The sequence below is a fragment of the Lolium perenne genome, chromosome 4, assembly GCF_019359855.2.
Source record: "Lolium perenne isolate Kyuss_39 chromosome 4, Kyuss_2.0, whole genome shotgun sequence".
Taxonomy (NCBI): Eukaryota; Viridiplantae; Streptophyta; class Magnoliopsida; order Poales; family Poaceae; genus Lolium; species Lolium perenne.
In genome coordinates this window covers 188,814,870-188,831,286 of record NC_067247.2, presented here as the reverse complement: position 1 = coordinate 188,831,286, position 16,417 = coordinate 188,814,870, and the positions used below count along the sequence as shown (strand labels likewise).

Here is a 16,417-nt window from a genome sequence, read left to right as displayed (position 1 = left end):
AAAATATTTCTGATGGTACATATAGGATATAATGCACATAAATATTTAAAAATTTCGACACATCGAGCCAACAGAGAGAACATGCATTGCCACAAGAGCACGAGAAAGTTTGAGCTGCATTTGATCCAAAGGATTTGACTATAAAATCTTTGCTTATCCTCCTTCATTCAAATACATGTTCTTTGCTCTTATCATATCAACTAACACAGGTTGTCAGGCACGCAAGAACCAATGGTTCAGCCGTGCAACCATAAGCAAGTTGACAGTAGGGGACCTACCGCTCTATCTTTCTCATTCGTAAGTTATAACCATAGACCTAGGCCCTACATAGACACATCTTCCAATCTACAATATAATGTATTTCTCATAAGGGAAATAGAATAGATTTTCTGCATTTGTTGCACAACATTTTCTTGGTTTTACATTAGGCGGTAGAGGCAGTGGAACGAGTTCCTTGAACAAACCAAGAGATCACTTCCCGATTCCATTAAAAATACCAAACATTCTACATAGTTCTTCACCACAACACGGCTACCACCATCAACGCAACAAAAAATGAAAACTAACTTACTATAGTTTCAAAAAAAGGCTACACCTAAAAGAGAACCAAATAGGACACTTACATGCCACAGCCAAGCAAACTGCCAGAAGTAAATGTCTAGAACCCAACATCTTCTTTCTTCCCAGAGCCACATATTCTTTATTTGGGCACTTTTTACACAACTCCAAATTCTTCACCCTCCTTCTTGACCTATACTCCCAGCCTTGGTCTACATGCTGGCCAGCTTCGACTTGCTCTGAAGATTTCACACGGTGACTTGCTCCAAAACCTTTGCGCCCAGTTGTAACTTTAGCTTCGCTACGTGTAGATTTTTCCACCATTTAATCCAAAAAATCCTATTCATCATTTCTATAGGCTGAGTGGCCATTTATTTACAAAGCAGACCATGTTTCTTGCTTTCCAAATACCCCGAAACATAGCAGCTACCGCCATAGTCACCAATTTCTCTTTTTTCCTACTGAAAGTTTTTAACCAATTCATCAAACATTGTTGAGCATTGTCGAATTGGCACTTAAATCCATTCGCACAACTGACGGTATTCGATAAATACCTGGCTTCTAATAGAACATCATCAGCTCCAAGAAGGTTTTCATTCCCAATGGGATCTTCATTTTGCACGTAAATTTATATGTGACAGGCGCACCATTTTAGGAATTTCTTAACCAAATTGGCTTGTCCTCTTTAGAATTCAAAGAAAAGATGAACAGGTTGAAGGCTATACTCAGACACAAAATCTCACATATATTTGTTTGACTTCTTATAACTACCACCTCTCCCACTCACTTTCCAACACAACATGTATACAAAAATAGAGTAAAGAATGATAAATTCGTAAGGTACAAAATATGTGAGAGTAACTACTTTAATTACGAGCTTTTCACTTGTTGCCTCTATGGACCTTTTGTCAGAGAGAGGCATGTGTCACCAAATTTACTGAAGAAGGGATCATTTATTCTATCCAATCAAACCACACATTTTAGTTCATCAATGAAATAATGCAGCCACGATGCTAGCTGCATCGGCGTTGCCGTTTAGCTTAATGAAGTAGAGGTGCACATTCTCTCCGAATAATCTCTTTTCCATGTCGTACTCCCAAATCCCCGTTCCCAAATTGCAGCGGATTTATACCAGATATTAGAAGAGACCTGGCGGTAGCGGAAACCACTATTCTAGTATTGGTAGAGTCGGCTGTAGTTCTCCGGTAGCGACCAACAGCACTTCTGCTTCTCTCTGAATATTCTCTCTTCCATGTTATACTACCCAATCCCCGTTCCAGAAAAATGCATGAACCAAGGCCTCCAAAGATGATAAGAAACACATATCAATAAAGATATAACGAAAGGCAGCTTGTGTAAACTATATTGTTTGACTGAATGCAGACTAACTCACAACTTCCAGCAATGAACACCTTCATGCACCGAGAAAAGTTCATCTTCTTGATTTTAAACAAGTAGTAGGACTTGAGAAGAGATAGAAGCTTCTCAATCTAGTAACACATCAAGTAAATTGAATGAAAAGAAAAAAACTAAAGTACGTAACTGTGTAGAATGTAACATGTCCAATTCACTAAATGATCTTACATATTTGTTGTGCACATTCTGTGGCTAAATATTACCATGGAATATTTACCTAAATCATATTCACCATGGGATAATTACCTAACCTAGTACTAAATTAGTATGCATATCATTTACTCTCACACCTCAATGTATACAGATGACGTATCTACTACAGTAGTATTTGACGGTAACTGTTTACAATGCTCAATGAAACTAAATAAGGATAGTATATAGTTCTAACATTGGTAAAACACAAAAGTAGGTAGTATAAGCTCCCTGCCTAGAGAATATGATAGGAACTTCTAATCCCAACAAAGCACAGAAGTGACAACAGCTTTTATGCTCCGAGTGTCTGAACTCACTACAGATTTTTAAGGTCTCTCATACCTAAATCCCAAAAATGTACCAGATACAAACATAATAGTCAGTACACAATAAAGATAAGCAGGTCAACAACATTTTCATACTCTAATTGGCTTGTAAAATAAGCCAGCAAAGCTTTTTGCTGAGAGATAAAGTGAACTCACTTGATGCTCATGGCCACTGAGGGTTGCCACTGGTCCCAAGTTGCTCTCCTTGGCAGGAAAATTCCCACCCATGATGTGACCATCCCCTATGCCAGGAAAGCCTTGTTGTTGAGACAGAAAGTGAAGTCACTTGACTCTCATGGCCACTGAGGATTGTCACTGGTCTCAAGTTGTTTCCTTGGGAAGAAAATTGCAACCCATGATGTGGCCATCCCCTGTGCCAGCAACTGGCAAAATACAGAAAGTTCTTTGAGACGTAGTTTCGTCCCTGCATGTATGTTCCATCCCTACAAGACACTGGGACAACAAAGCCAGATGGTTCAACACCTAATAGCGTATATAACACAAAATTGCCACATATCTCAAAGAGGTGCTCGGAAGCCGAAAATCACACCATATGAAATTTGTTGCAGCCCTAGGTGTCTCGACAAACTCACCAGCAACATAAATATCCATCGTGGGAAGGGCAAGCCTTGGGACAACCACAGTAATGTAGTGGCGACAAATGCAGAACATAACAGATGTACCACGAGTAGGCGACGTCGCAGGTCAATGGGAACAGCCTCTATGGCCATGCCGCTGCCCGAGGGCAATCAACTTAGCGACCCTCATATCAGTGCACAATAACTAGATGGTAGGACAAGGGGAGCGGTGCTTCGAGTCATGCCGGCGCCACGCAATCAGCAATCGTGAATTCGAGAAAACAAACAAACCCTAAACAAAAAAGATGTGCAGGTTAGATTCTAGGAAAAATGACCATGTGTTGCCACAGCTAGTTAGACCTAGACACATGGATACCAAATTAGTCTCTGAAATTTGCACAAAAGAAATCAAGAATTCAGTAGCGAACAGTGACAACAAATCGTTAACTTGCATCTTTTCCCAGATCTTGTGAAAAAGTTGCATGGAAGCAGTCAAAGTGACTATGATACTGACCAGTGCCTTGCTCATTGCATTATTTAAAAGAACAAAAACACATGATCCTGAATATGCACAAGTTTTAATATGAAACTTGGTATCAGATCCTAGAGGTCCAACATCACAAAATTTCATATTGGCATAATAGAGATTCTAGTTAAGATTATGCTACAACAGATAGTTTATCAAAACTCTGGCGTTATCATGAAGCTAAATACACCAAGTCAAGTCGTGTTTCACTTTCAGCAGTTGCTCGAAGGCGTTATCATGAAGCTAAAGAAGCAAAAATATGTTTCTGGAAAGGAACTTACATCACACCTGGTCCATGCCGTGCTAGCTCACTCTACAGGAGGCATTGTACGCAAAGCTTTGTGTAACAAAGTGGGAGAGGAGGCGCACCTAGATCCAGGCCTCCATGCCAATCATTGTTACCTGCAAAAAAACACAATATAAAGATCCTTGCTCCAATCCTTCTGGACTTAGAGCACAATGTCTTCATGTTTTGCTCCAAATAAAGTCTTTTTAATGCTTCTTCCATCTTCTGTGAATGAAGCATTATTCAGTGCATTATCGTTCATTAGGCATGATGATTTCAATGAGAAAACAGTGAAAGCGGCTATAAAATTTCATCGTGTAGTTACCTTTATCTTCTCGTGGTGAAAATCAGGATTCAAGATTCGCCGGTGCTTTGCCCATTTCTCGCATTGATGATTTGCAAGCCCGTTTGCAAGCAGCTTCCCAAAGCGACAGCTCTTTTGTTTGCCATAGTGCCCAAACTTGTTGGATAGAATTTCTCTTACTAATTCCGAGTCAGGAATCATCACCCTAGGTGTTGGGCCAAACCAAGTGAATGGAAAATTTCCTGCATTTACAAAGTGATCTTGTGTTTACAAGGCAAAAAAAGTGCACCACACAGTTCTTTAGATGTTCCTGTCTAGTAGTACGTCATGCTATGTATATACCCCTGGGAATAATTTCAGAGCGCTTTGAAAAGGTTCAGAAATATTATTGTGAACTGTAAGTCTGCAAACCAAGCAAGGTTTCTGCAACCTAAATACCTAATGCATATTCGTAATGTGTTCTCGAAATGACAAGACTATCGGTTCTGCCATCACAAGAATAATAGAAGGAAAGCAAGAATTGCTGAATTTCTCACCGTTCTTTTTAATGGCGTTGTTGAACATAGGCTGCACGCGAGGGATGATGTCGTGGGAGCCGAGCGGCAGGGGCTTGAACCAAGCCTCTCTCCAGCCGCCGCGGTATCGGGTGCCCTTGCGGCCCTGAGCCTGCAGGGCCCGACCCAGCCGCCGCGGGGTCCACCATGCCCACTCCAGAATCCAGGCGGCCAGCCACAGAAGCGACATGGCCGCCGCCGCGCCTGCTAGGATCCACGGAGAGGCCTCCCCCAGCATCTGGAGAGCTCGGGTCGCAATCGGAGCTGTGAACTAAAGGAAAGCAGAGGCTGGCTCAGGCGCTCATGCAGGTAGCTCGCCATGTATGGAGCTTGTGGATTGCTGTTTCCATGTACAGTCGATACCTTATCTCTCCATGCCCTGAGACGCGCTGTGGAGGACATGGACATTCGAGGCGATACATTGAAGACCGGATCCGTCCAGTGGAGGCGCTAACAGTGAAGAGGTGGCGGTGACGACCGGATCCGAGGGGGCGCCTGATAGAGGGGAGAGGGGCGGCCGGGCGGCGGCGCATCACCGAGGTGCGCGGACTGGGCACGCGTAGAGAACGCCGACGGGTGGAGGAAGGAAATCTTGTGGGGGTGAGAAGGCATGGCGGCTAGGGTTGGATAGGAAGGGATCGTTACTTCACCAGGACGTGATGGGCCTGGCCCAGTTTGGCGCGTGCAGGCGTACTGTGGGACGACCAAAACTTTTGACGTATCGAGGGATGGCAGAATAAGGAACACGTTCCTCCTTTTTAAGTAGTGTAGAAAAATCAATCTAGGGCTTCCCCTACCATATTCCTTTCAAAGGAAATAATGTAAATCTATATAATCATAAATTCTTTCGTTATAGAAGTGATCCCTCTCCAAAACTATGACCGCTACCGCAAAAGAGAGTGAGAGAAGATCTATGTGTGATATTTCACCAATGCTACGTATGATCAGGATTTTTTTCTTGGCTGGGAAAATACCGATGGTTATACCGTCCGGGATTCATCCAAAATTTATCAAAAATCTTAATTTGAGCATATTGTGAAAATACCGGAAAGTTTCTTTCGGTAGAATAAATTTGGTGGTAACTGGTAAAAGCGGTTTGCGACGAGATTCCAAAAATAGCAGCCGAGAAAAAAAAACCTGGATATGACAATTGATCAGTAAGAAGAGAATGAATGACAAAAAGATGTTTCCCTAATCTCAATAGAAAAGATTTAAAAAAGTGTTTTACTACTTTGCTGTATTAAAAAATTGATTCTCATTAATTATAAGAGATGGCAATAAAAACGATGCATTGCATGAATTATATCTTTGTCTTCTCTAGATAATGGGAAGGGTTAGTTTGGTTCCTAGCCACACTTTGTCAAGCCAAAGTTTGGCAATTTGGCATGTGTTTAGTTCTTGCCACACTTTAGAGCTGCCACACTTCACTAATCATATGGTCCACTTGTCATAGAATGAATTTTTTGCCAACTTTTGCCACACTTTATGGCTTCCAAAATCCTAGCCACACTTTTATGGCTGCCACACTTGCTAAAGTTAGGCTTGGCAAACTATGGCTGGGAACCAAACAGGCGTAAGATACATGGCGTAAGATGCATTCTCTTAGCCAAACGTTTTCGTTAACCGAATGAAGCACCTATCTTAGTCACATGGTCGCTCCTTAATTGACACAGACAAAACGTTGTATGCCATTCTTTTTTACTGTAGATGATATTGAATGTTCATTCTTACGTTCCCTCATGTTGGTGTCAAAGCCATCAACGTGGTGTATGATTCACGATGTCTCTGAAACTGATTGGATGAATATACCTCCGTTTTACAACATAAATTATTTTAGAAAGCTAATTTCTATTTCTTAAACGAGGTGATAGAAAAGAAATTTGCCAACAGCGGCTTATCAAAACTTATCAAATTCAAATAACAACCCCACTTGCATTGAACTATCACTGGAATCCATCCAATACACAGAGATCACACCCATCATTTTGAAAACAGCGCGTCCATGTCCTCTAGGCTCCGGCCCCTCGTCTCCGGCAGCCGCACGAACACGAACACGCACGCCGTGGCGGCCAAGCCGGCGTACAGGAAGAAGCAGCCGGGCATGGTGATCCAGGCAGAGAGCGATATGAACGACATGCTCACCACTCCGCACGTCAGCCGGTTCACGGCCATGCCGAGGCTGGCGCCCTGCGCGCGCAGCCGCAGAGGCATAATCTCGGCGCTGACCGTGGACGGGAGCGACCCGAACCCCATCGAGAACGCCGCGACGGAGGCCAGCACGAACGTCACGCACGCGGCCGCGCTGGCGGGAGAAGGCTCGCCGACGCAGAGCGTGAGGGCCAGGGCGGCCAGGGACATGGCCACACCGCCGCTGCTTGCCATTAGGAGCGGGCGCCGGCCGACTCGGTCGGAGAAGAAGGAGACGACGAGGATGAAGCACGTCTTTACGACGCCGATGGCAATGGTGGCGCCCAGGATGGCGTGGCTCGACGACATGCCGGCCTTCTTGAACACCAGCGGACTGTAGAGAAGGATGGCGTCGATGCCGGCGGCTTGCTGGAGGAAGTTAAGCCCGACCACGCAGACGAGGATCCGCCGGACCATGGCCGACGGCTGGAAGATCAGCTCCCGCCACACGCCGACTCCGGCATCTTGCGGCGCCTCCACCACCCGCTTGATCTCCTCTAGGCGCAGCTCGGCCTCCGCGGCCGTGTCAGAGGTGCGCACCAGCACCGCGCGCGCGTCGGCCTGACGCCCGCGCATGGCGAGCCACCGAGGCGACTCCGGCATGCAGAGCACCCCCGCCGCGAGAAACACGGGCGGGAGCACGCCGATGGCGTACATGACCCGCCAGCCGATGTGCACCGGCAGGCCGGCTAAGGCGTAGTTCGACACGTAGCTGAGTAGGATGCCCACGTTGACAAAAATCTGCGCAAGCACAACATCAAAACCTTTAATTGAGCTGACCTGATTAAAGCTTACGCTCAACCACGGCGGCGGCACTTACATCAAGCAGCGAGGATAGCACGCCGCGAACGGACGCCGGCGAGATCTCGGCGTTGTAGACCGGCGCGACGACGAGGGCGAAGCCGACGCCGATGCTGGTGACGAAGCGCGCGGCCATGAGTGCGGCGTAGCTGCCGCCGAGCGACATGGCGAGCGCGCCGGCCATGAGGAAGCCGTTGGCTAGCACGAGCGTGCCGCGGCGGCCCAGGAGGTCGGCCGTCCAGCCCGCCGCGAGGATGGACACGAGCATGTACACGTTCATGGACCCCGCCAGCACCTCCACCTGCTCGTCGGTCAGCCCCAGGTCCTCCCGGATGAAGAGCTGCGCGCCGCTCATCAGCGCCAGATCTGCAGGAGGAAATCAACAGCTCAGCTAGAGCATGTCGTCGTCGTTGTACCAGGCAGGAAACAGAGTGTGGTCACGTACTGTAGCCCATGAGGATGGTGGTCATGGAGGCGAGCGTGGCACAGCCGAAGGCGTACATGTTCCGCCGTGGCTTCTCCGTCTTCGACGCGAGCAGCGGCGCGGTGTTGGCTTCATCGGCAGCTCCATCGTGCGCCATGGCGGCCGTGTCGTCGTCTTGGTTTCCTCACTGGCGCCCGCGGAAGCGCGAGGAATATCCTTCCGAGGAATGGAAGGTCGCTGCTCCAAGTATAGTGTAGAGGTTTTGGCTGTCTAGTTGTGCACTTAAAAGCCTTCAGACATCTCCACTAATCTCCACTAATATAAATCTCCACTAATATAAAAAGGGAGAGAGAGGCAGATCCAACCAATCTAAGCCCTCCAATTAAGATATCTAACGTCCCAAAACCACCCAATGTTGAGTAGCTCAACGCGTTGAGTGCCCCGTCTCCACCGATCCTCTCTCCACTCGCCAAAAGAAAACCACTGCCTCACAAAAAAAAAATCATCGCCACCGTCGTGCTCATGTCACAGTTGCGGCACGCCTGCACGACTAGGCGCAGAGGGTAATTCCAGCATCCGCGCCGCCCGCTGAAGACCAATCGCCGCTGCCTGATGTTCGCCCTTCACGGAGGTAACGTGTAGCACATCTGCTCGACTCGCTCGACCACGAGATGAGGGCGTAATCCCCGCTGCCGAGCCGCCCGCCGCGGACCACCTCCGCCGCCAGGAGGTTGCGCTTCCCGGAAGGAACGCGCATCGAGGGAGCGCTTTTCGGGTGTAACTGTCCTGCCGTCCGGCTCCGATGATACTACCCGGCGTCCCGCTCCACTTGTGGATTATAGGGTATGCGCTCCGGTTCCCCTTCGTCATGCTCTCTACATTCCAAAAAAAATTTGATCCCAATTAATGCGTTGTGTCATGTGTAATTAAGCACGACAGATCTATCTATCTATTATATACTAAAAGCAAAATAAGGATGTCTAATAGAAGCGTCACGTTAATCCACATCATCTAAATTATTGTGATAGTTAGATCTAAAATCTATCTATTATATACTAAAAGCAAAATAAGGATGTCTAATAGAAGCGTCACGTTAATCCACATCATCTAAATTATTGTGATAGTTAGATCTAAAATTTACGGCTAGGATTTAATAAAGTATTATTTGTTACGTAATCTATCACGTACCAATTGACACGTAGCATGTCAACTTTAGGTACCTCCACGTTCTTATCTAGATACTAGCTGAGTGCCCGTGCGTTGCTACGGATTAATAAATTATTAAATAATATTTTATTTAACAATGAAAACATTTTGTGCTACTTTTCTCATTATCATTCGATCATCTATATAACAAATCTTCATTCACAAAATCTAAAGTAACAAAGTGTCCCCACCACCACCAAATTTGTTGTCTCATTAATCGTTAACACTTTATGGCAAACAGTAAGCCTTTGATATGACTTTAGTTTAACAAAGAAAAATTAAGAAAGATGAGTTTGCACGACAATAATCAGTAAGTTGACAACGCCGCGCGGAGGATGATTCTACATAAAAGGAAATGTTGGTGACAAGTAGCTGCAAAAAATTCCTCAATAAAGAAAAATTATCTTAACAACCATGACTGTTGATATTCTCGTCAAGCTTTGAGCCTAATTTTATCTAAACCAAGCCGTATCCTAAAAAGAATTAATCAATACTAATAAACAACCGAAGTAGTTGTGGCAAAATGTTTAAAGGAAAATAAACTTTTCCTTTTACCTACGCAAGTCTTACCGTTGAATGTTTCCTTTGCCGAGTTGACGATCTGGCATTAACATGGCCGGATCGAAGAATTCAAGCAAAGCCATGTTGTCGCTCCACACCGCCCAGCACATATCTTGATAGGTGCATGCGATATATGCACAACCACATTCTGGATGGGGCATTAAGATGTACTCCGTAGTATTAAGAATACACATTTACCAGATTAACACGTTGACTATGCTCTTTCCAGCCTCACATACACATAGTAATCTATTTGGATGTACCTTATTTTCTCACGGAGTTGGCCTCTAGCTGAGTTGCTAGCGAACGACAAATCCTCAGCAGGACGCAACCTAGTTTACCAAGTAACAATTCCTAGTCTTGAGCCGTTCCATTGGTTTAGGTCTGCCGGCACTGGAAAACGCTGTCGCTTACTGGAGTAATGGAGAGACATAGCAGATTTTTGACGAGCCTAGACGTCTGACCTCAGAAAAAAAACACCAGGTGTGTGGTCGATGACAAGATCTCGGCAGGTCATGGTGGCCTCTTGGTGGCCAGGAACGACCAAGGAGACCACATGCCTGCCAGTGATCAAATCATCAATTCGTGGTGGGATTTATGTTCTGAACTTCTTCAAGGTCCTCCATTGGATGAATCATAACCACTGGGATAGAAGAAAACTCATCTCATATCTCACAAAACGAAGAAGCACTTCATCGCAACCAAAAACGCAACAGGCAATCAAGCATCCTCCAAAAAAGGCACAACAGCAGGGAGACTCCAATGAAGAACTCGGCCAAGTGCCTCGAGACCTATAGAACCACGTCTCAACGTGCACCAAATCCATGGCCTTCCAGCCGTTGAGCCGTCGAGATCGTCCTCTGTTATTGTTACAGTTGTCAATATTACCGTGTAGTAAACTCTCATGCTAGCAAAGACTATGCAGACAACAGTCCCTAAAAGTAAATCACTTGCCTGGGCTGCGGCGTATATACGCTGTTGGTCCTCAAAACGCGGCGGATGTTGCGGCGGCACAGCAGCAGGTGCCGACGGCCTCATGTAGCCCCAGGTTGCCGGCGGCCGCTGTTGGTGCTGCATATGTGGCGGTGCAAGCGGCCAGCACCAGGGCGGTTGCTGTTGCGGCAGCACTGAGGGCACGCCCTAGCACGGTGCGGGATAGGAGAACGGCACAATCGGTCGATCGCCAGAGTGGTGGCGGTCCTGCAGGCTGAAGATGAAGCGTGAACGTAGTCAGCGCTCCATGGCCTGGCGGCGGTGGCACCTGGGGCAAACCGAAGCCTACTGGTGGGGCTGCGAGCAGCCTGTTCCATCGATCGATGTTCCGTCAACGTCACCGACGCACGCGGCCGTAGGCGGCGGCAACAACCGCCAGGTGATGCTGCTCGCGTATATGGGGAAATCGATCCAACGACGTTGGCCTGTGCGTGCCTGCAGGAAAACCAAGAACTCATGCCTTGCCTTATGAGGATTATTTCCGTGTCTCCTGCCGGAGTTGGAGTATATATTGGATCGATCGAGCTCTTTCTCGGCCACGAGGTAGGAAGGCAAGGATCCGAGCTATTTTCTAGACGCATGAAACAAGGACTCTCTCCGGTTTTTTAGCGCCAGCGCGAACGCACGAACAAACCTAGGACCGGTTTTTGCTCGATCTAACGAAGCGAGAAGCATGGAAGGACCGATTTTTTTGACGGACGAAAGGTTTTCTTACGTACGACCACCACCGATCGCTGTTTAATAGTAAAGATATAGTTTTTTTGTTTTATACTTGGCCGGATGCATAGAATCAAGATATATGTTGTTTTGTTATCTAAAAAAAAAAGATATATGTTGTTTTATTTTTTATTTATTTTTGAAACGGACGCATGCATGCGTAAGTTACAGTTTTATCTTTGCACGTTGCCATGATGTATTTTTTAAACAAAGCTATCTTAAAAAACAATCGTTCAGCACGTACTAACCTGAGACACTACACGCATGGATGCATCACACTGCTTTGGCTGGAACGTGAAAGTTATCAACGAAAAAAAACTGAAACATGGTAGATTATTAAATCTTCTATTATTATTATCTAATAAAAGCATTATATGAAACTAAAAGGAGAGACACCACGTTAATCCACATCACCTAAATTATTTTAATACTTAGATCTAAAACTTATAACTACGATATTCATCAATCTCGGTAAATAAAATTTGAAATCTAAAAATTAATACCAGAAATATTAAATTAGTACAAAATATGAGGATACAGTATGAATAGATTTACGCAAGGATACACTTCCGACTACGTGCACATACACAAATACTCGAAGTGCATCGAAATTTTCCAATTAAATTTCAAAATATTAAATTTGATACTTAAACTTTCAAAACGATACAAAATAATAGGACACGTTCCAAAAATATTTGCGCCAACCTATACTACCGGCTACGCGTACATGAGCATGCAAATAAAAATACATGAAGCACATCTATATTGCTAATTAAAATTCCAAATCTAAAAAGTGATATCCAAATTTGAAAAACAATACAAAATACTAGGACATGATCTGAATATATTCACACCAGGCTACACTGACGGCGACACATACACGAGCATGTACATACAAATACTAAATTAAAAATAAAAATTTGATATCCAAGGCAGAAACTGTATAAAATACTAGGACATGGTTGGAATATATATATATATGCAAAGCTATACCATCGGCTTTGCGTGCATCAGCATGTATATACAGAGATTCGAAGTACATCAGTGTTTCTAATTAAAATTCGATATATAAAAATTGATAGCCAAATTTCGAAGAAAATAGCATGGCATGATCCCAATAAATTCACCCCAGGCTTTACCGTACATGACCGTGTAACTTCGGTGCAGTTGTAATATTTATATGCAAGATATCTTTGGTGGTTACAAAATCATATCATATCTCATTGGTATAGATGAATATATATATTATTGCAAATAATGAAACAAAGAATTAACAAAATAGCTAAAGAGTGAAGATGTTGCCCTCGCATTTGCGAGGGCCACCTTGCTAGTCAGAGCAAGGACTGAACCCACCTAAAAATTCCTGTAAAAAATTCGATTAGAAATTACAGCCTCTCCGATCGGATAATTCTAAGCCATGAAAAACATACTCCAAGCACAAAGAGAAGAGTATCGTAACGAGGTGTGTTTCGGTGTTCCCCTTTTCTCCTCCAACCATCAAAGTTGCCAACCACTCAAGCTGAAGGCATAAGTTAGCATACGCAAGATATATTAGAAAATCCTAGCCATCTATAGAAGGGCAAAGTTTGGAGAAGGCCAACATTGATAAAATTGAGATATTTTTGACCGGACAGAGGGAGTATATGAAATAGAACAAGGGCAAGACTATAACTTCATGCATACCAACGTCAAGCGGCTTACCACGCACCATCAACCAACGGTCACGAGCCGACGATAATGACTTGCCTTGCCCAACCTTCTTCAAAAATGTTGAAAATATGACGCACTAAGTTATGATTGTGTCACGATCCAAGCAAAACACCATCTAAGGCAATCCGGGCAGACTTAGCGCCACCAACTAAGTTGCAAATATAAGCATAAGAGCGTGCAACTCTCGCCTCCCCTGCCCTCAAAAAGTGTAAGCATCTGAATAAATTAATTTGACATATAATTTATGTGGAGTATATTTTACATCATGTGTCTTCCCCGTCTCACTCAGATTGAATCTTGAGTATTATATTCTCAAATTTTGTTTAAAAGATAAAGGAGGTTTTATCATTGTTCCATTTAAAATTATTCACGACTCATAAAGAGACATGTGACTGGATGATATTTTGGGGTTTAAAAGTACGAGTTTGTTTCCCCATTTTGCTCCTACTTGAAGAGATTTGAGCTGGTTATCATTTTCTCACTCCTTCTCTGGTCCGCCTGTCCTCTTCTTTTTGTGAAATTTCACTGATCTATTCATAATCATCTACAAAAATCTCTAGATAGTAATAAAATTATAAATAGGTCTTTGAACCACCTAGTGATGACTACATATACTAGCGCAGGCTCAAGGCACGGGCCGCCTTCCTCGTCCCTCCATCACAAGAGGCGGGCAAAGCTTGTCATAGTAGAGTTTGTAGTAGACAGACGAAAAGTCATCTTGCTAAGGCCAAGAACCAACACACTAGAGGAGCAACCATTTTCAATGATGACAATCGTAAATGAGAAGAGTATTGCCTGAAATAACACCAATGAACACAAAAACCGACCGGATCCCATATGATCCGCCGGATACACGACGTCACACACCCTCTATTGACGCTAGACGCACCACCGAAGCGAGGATAAGGCGGGCGGGTCTTATTATGTCTACCCACCACCCCACCATACCAAAAGAGACACTAAAAATAAAATAAATAAAGAACGAGAACACTCCCGCCGGCGAGGAGCCGTGGCCTCCCTCCCTTTAATCACGACAAGTGCAATAGTACAAACCTACGAGTACTACCTATTGCCCTCCAAAAATCAGCTAGTCTGACATAAAACTTGAGTAAGACACGCTACTCTCTAGTATAATAAGATGTTTTAATATTTTAGTGTGGGCTAGAGACGGACCGAAATGATTACACATATGCATTGAAAAAATGTGTTTAGATATATACATTTTTTAAGCAAAAAATTATTATAATAGTGAGCGGAGAGAATACTTTACGTGTATTACTCACGTGCAATCATAAATACCAAGTTCTCAATAGTTACATAGAAATCCTTTGATAGAAGAGATCCCGCCATTGTTCTGTTTGTCCACCTCTCGCTCGCTCGACCGTAGTTCTTGGTCTAGTAACATCATCATGGCATTCACTATGTAAGCAAGAAAAGTTAGCTATGTCCGCAAATAAGTGTACATTTTCCTCTTTTAGAAATCAAATACTTTTCAAGTTTGAGTATTTTTCCAAAAAAATAGCAATATATGTTAAATCAAATTGCTATATTATCAAACTACTCCCTCCGTTCACAGATAAGTGGGCGTGCATGGTTTTCAAGAGAGCTTATCAAGTGAGCAGACAATTGCATTGGAAAGATACAAACCAATATCTCTCTCATCTTTAGTTATATCACCTCTAATATACTAATCGCATATAGAAAATGAAGATAACATATGCTGAATATCATTGGGTTTGATTTCCATGCGATGAGAGATTTTTTTTTTGCTACTTTAAAGTACATTGGAAACATAGAAGTACACTTTTTATGGATAAAGTTTGAGGCTAAATGTTCATTTATTTAAGGACAGAAGGAGTACACGTTAATATGAATCTAACGTTATTAATTTAGTGTCATAAATGCTACTACATTTTTCTAGGAAGATGGTTAAAGTTAATGAAATTTGACTCACGACATGTTCTAGCATACACTTATTTGATGACGGATGGAGGACGTGAACTACTTTTCACCGTGTGAATAATTTGTGTTACTTGCGACTCACTTTCAACTTAAAATACTCGGTTGCAATCTACTTGCAACTCATATGGGATAGTGCTGAATATTTTTTTTTTTACTTGCAACTCGAATAACTCACTTGCAATTTACTTGCAACTCACAGGGCTACTACTTTAACACTGTTTTTGCACTGCATGGACAATATTTTGTCAGTTGCAAACCACTTAAAACTCAAAAAGCAAAATTGCAATAACGCTAGCCTTTCCTACAATCACCATGTTAGATTTTTATTTAGTTGGAGTAGAGAGAATAAAGAAAAAGAAGATTATCTTCCCTTAGCTAAGGGATGATCCATTAAAAAATAGGAGAAAGCTATTTCTATATTGTAGCATGTGTCTTCCTTTATCAACACAATTACCTACTTTAGTTTAATTATTAATTTTTATTAGTTGCTAGAGATGACAATAAAAAGGCAATGAACTGTATATTTAGTATCATCTAATGACGCGTGAACTGCTAAGAGAAAATGTGTGGTCAATCTCTACCATTGTACTTGTACATAGCCTAACTTAACTTCGGTCAGATAGTAACTGTCAATGACTCGGAGAGAGGAAGACAGAAACGTATTCACACTTTCCTGTGTGTTTAGAATTCATGTGTTCCAAAATCCAAAAGGGCAGCGGGCCCTACAAATTTAACTACACGGATCCATGTGCAGAAGTCTTGCGTTCCAAAAAGACCCGTGTGTTCTTCAGATGTGCATTATTGATGCGGAAAGCGAGATCTGAATGCGTAGTTGTTTTGTTTGTGTCGATTGACGCATGCACGGACGGCTAGCGGCGATTAGCTTGTCTTGCCTTGTCCAGTAGCTGATGAGAAACGACGAGGCATTGTCACCGAACACGAGCGCTGTGCTGGCCAAGATGCCATCCAGATACTCGTCTAGCGAAGATTCGTGGTATGTCAGCTAGACGATGACACATTATTACACAAACAAAAAGTAAATCTGGTCCTTGAAAGACTACGTTTCGTACGCAGTATTTCTTTCGGCGCTTTTACGTCCTTCGTCTTTTTTTTTTT

The 16,417-nt window shown here is 43.6% G+C and overlaps 2 protein-coding genes across 2 annotated transcripts; both read right to left on the bottom strand.

Annotated features, from left to right (window-relative positions):
• Window positions 1-3,965: 3,965 nt before the first annotated feature.
• On the bottom strand, window positions 3,966-4,930 carry LOC139839232 (cytochrome P450 CYP72A616-like). Its single transcript, XM_071829282.1, has 3 exons — window positions 4,723-4,930; window positions 4,208-4,428; window positions 3,966-3,998 (listed from the first exon to the last, which is right to left on the bottom strand). Exons 1-3 carry the CDS (start codon window positions 4,928-4,930, stop codon window positions 3,966-3,968), a joined length of 462 nt encoding a protein of 153 aa, XP_071685383.1.
• Window positions 4,931-6,652: 1,722 nt separating this feature from the next.
• On the bottom strand, window positions 6,653-8,447 carry LOC127295372 (polyol transporter 5). The gene is made up of 3 exons (XM_051325315.2): window positions 8,174-8,447; window positions 7,748-8,094; window positions 6,653-7,668 (listed from the first exon to the last, which is right to left on the bottom strand). Exons 1-3 carry the CDS (start codon window positions 8,307-8,309, stop codon window positions 6,721-6,723), a joined length of 1,431 nt encoding a protein of 476 aa, XP_051181275.1. The 5' UTR covers window positions 8,310-8,447; the 3' UTR covers window positions 6,653-6,720.
• Between the last annotated feature and the right edge of the window lie 7,970 nt (window positions 8,448-16,417).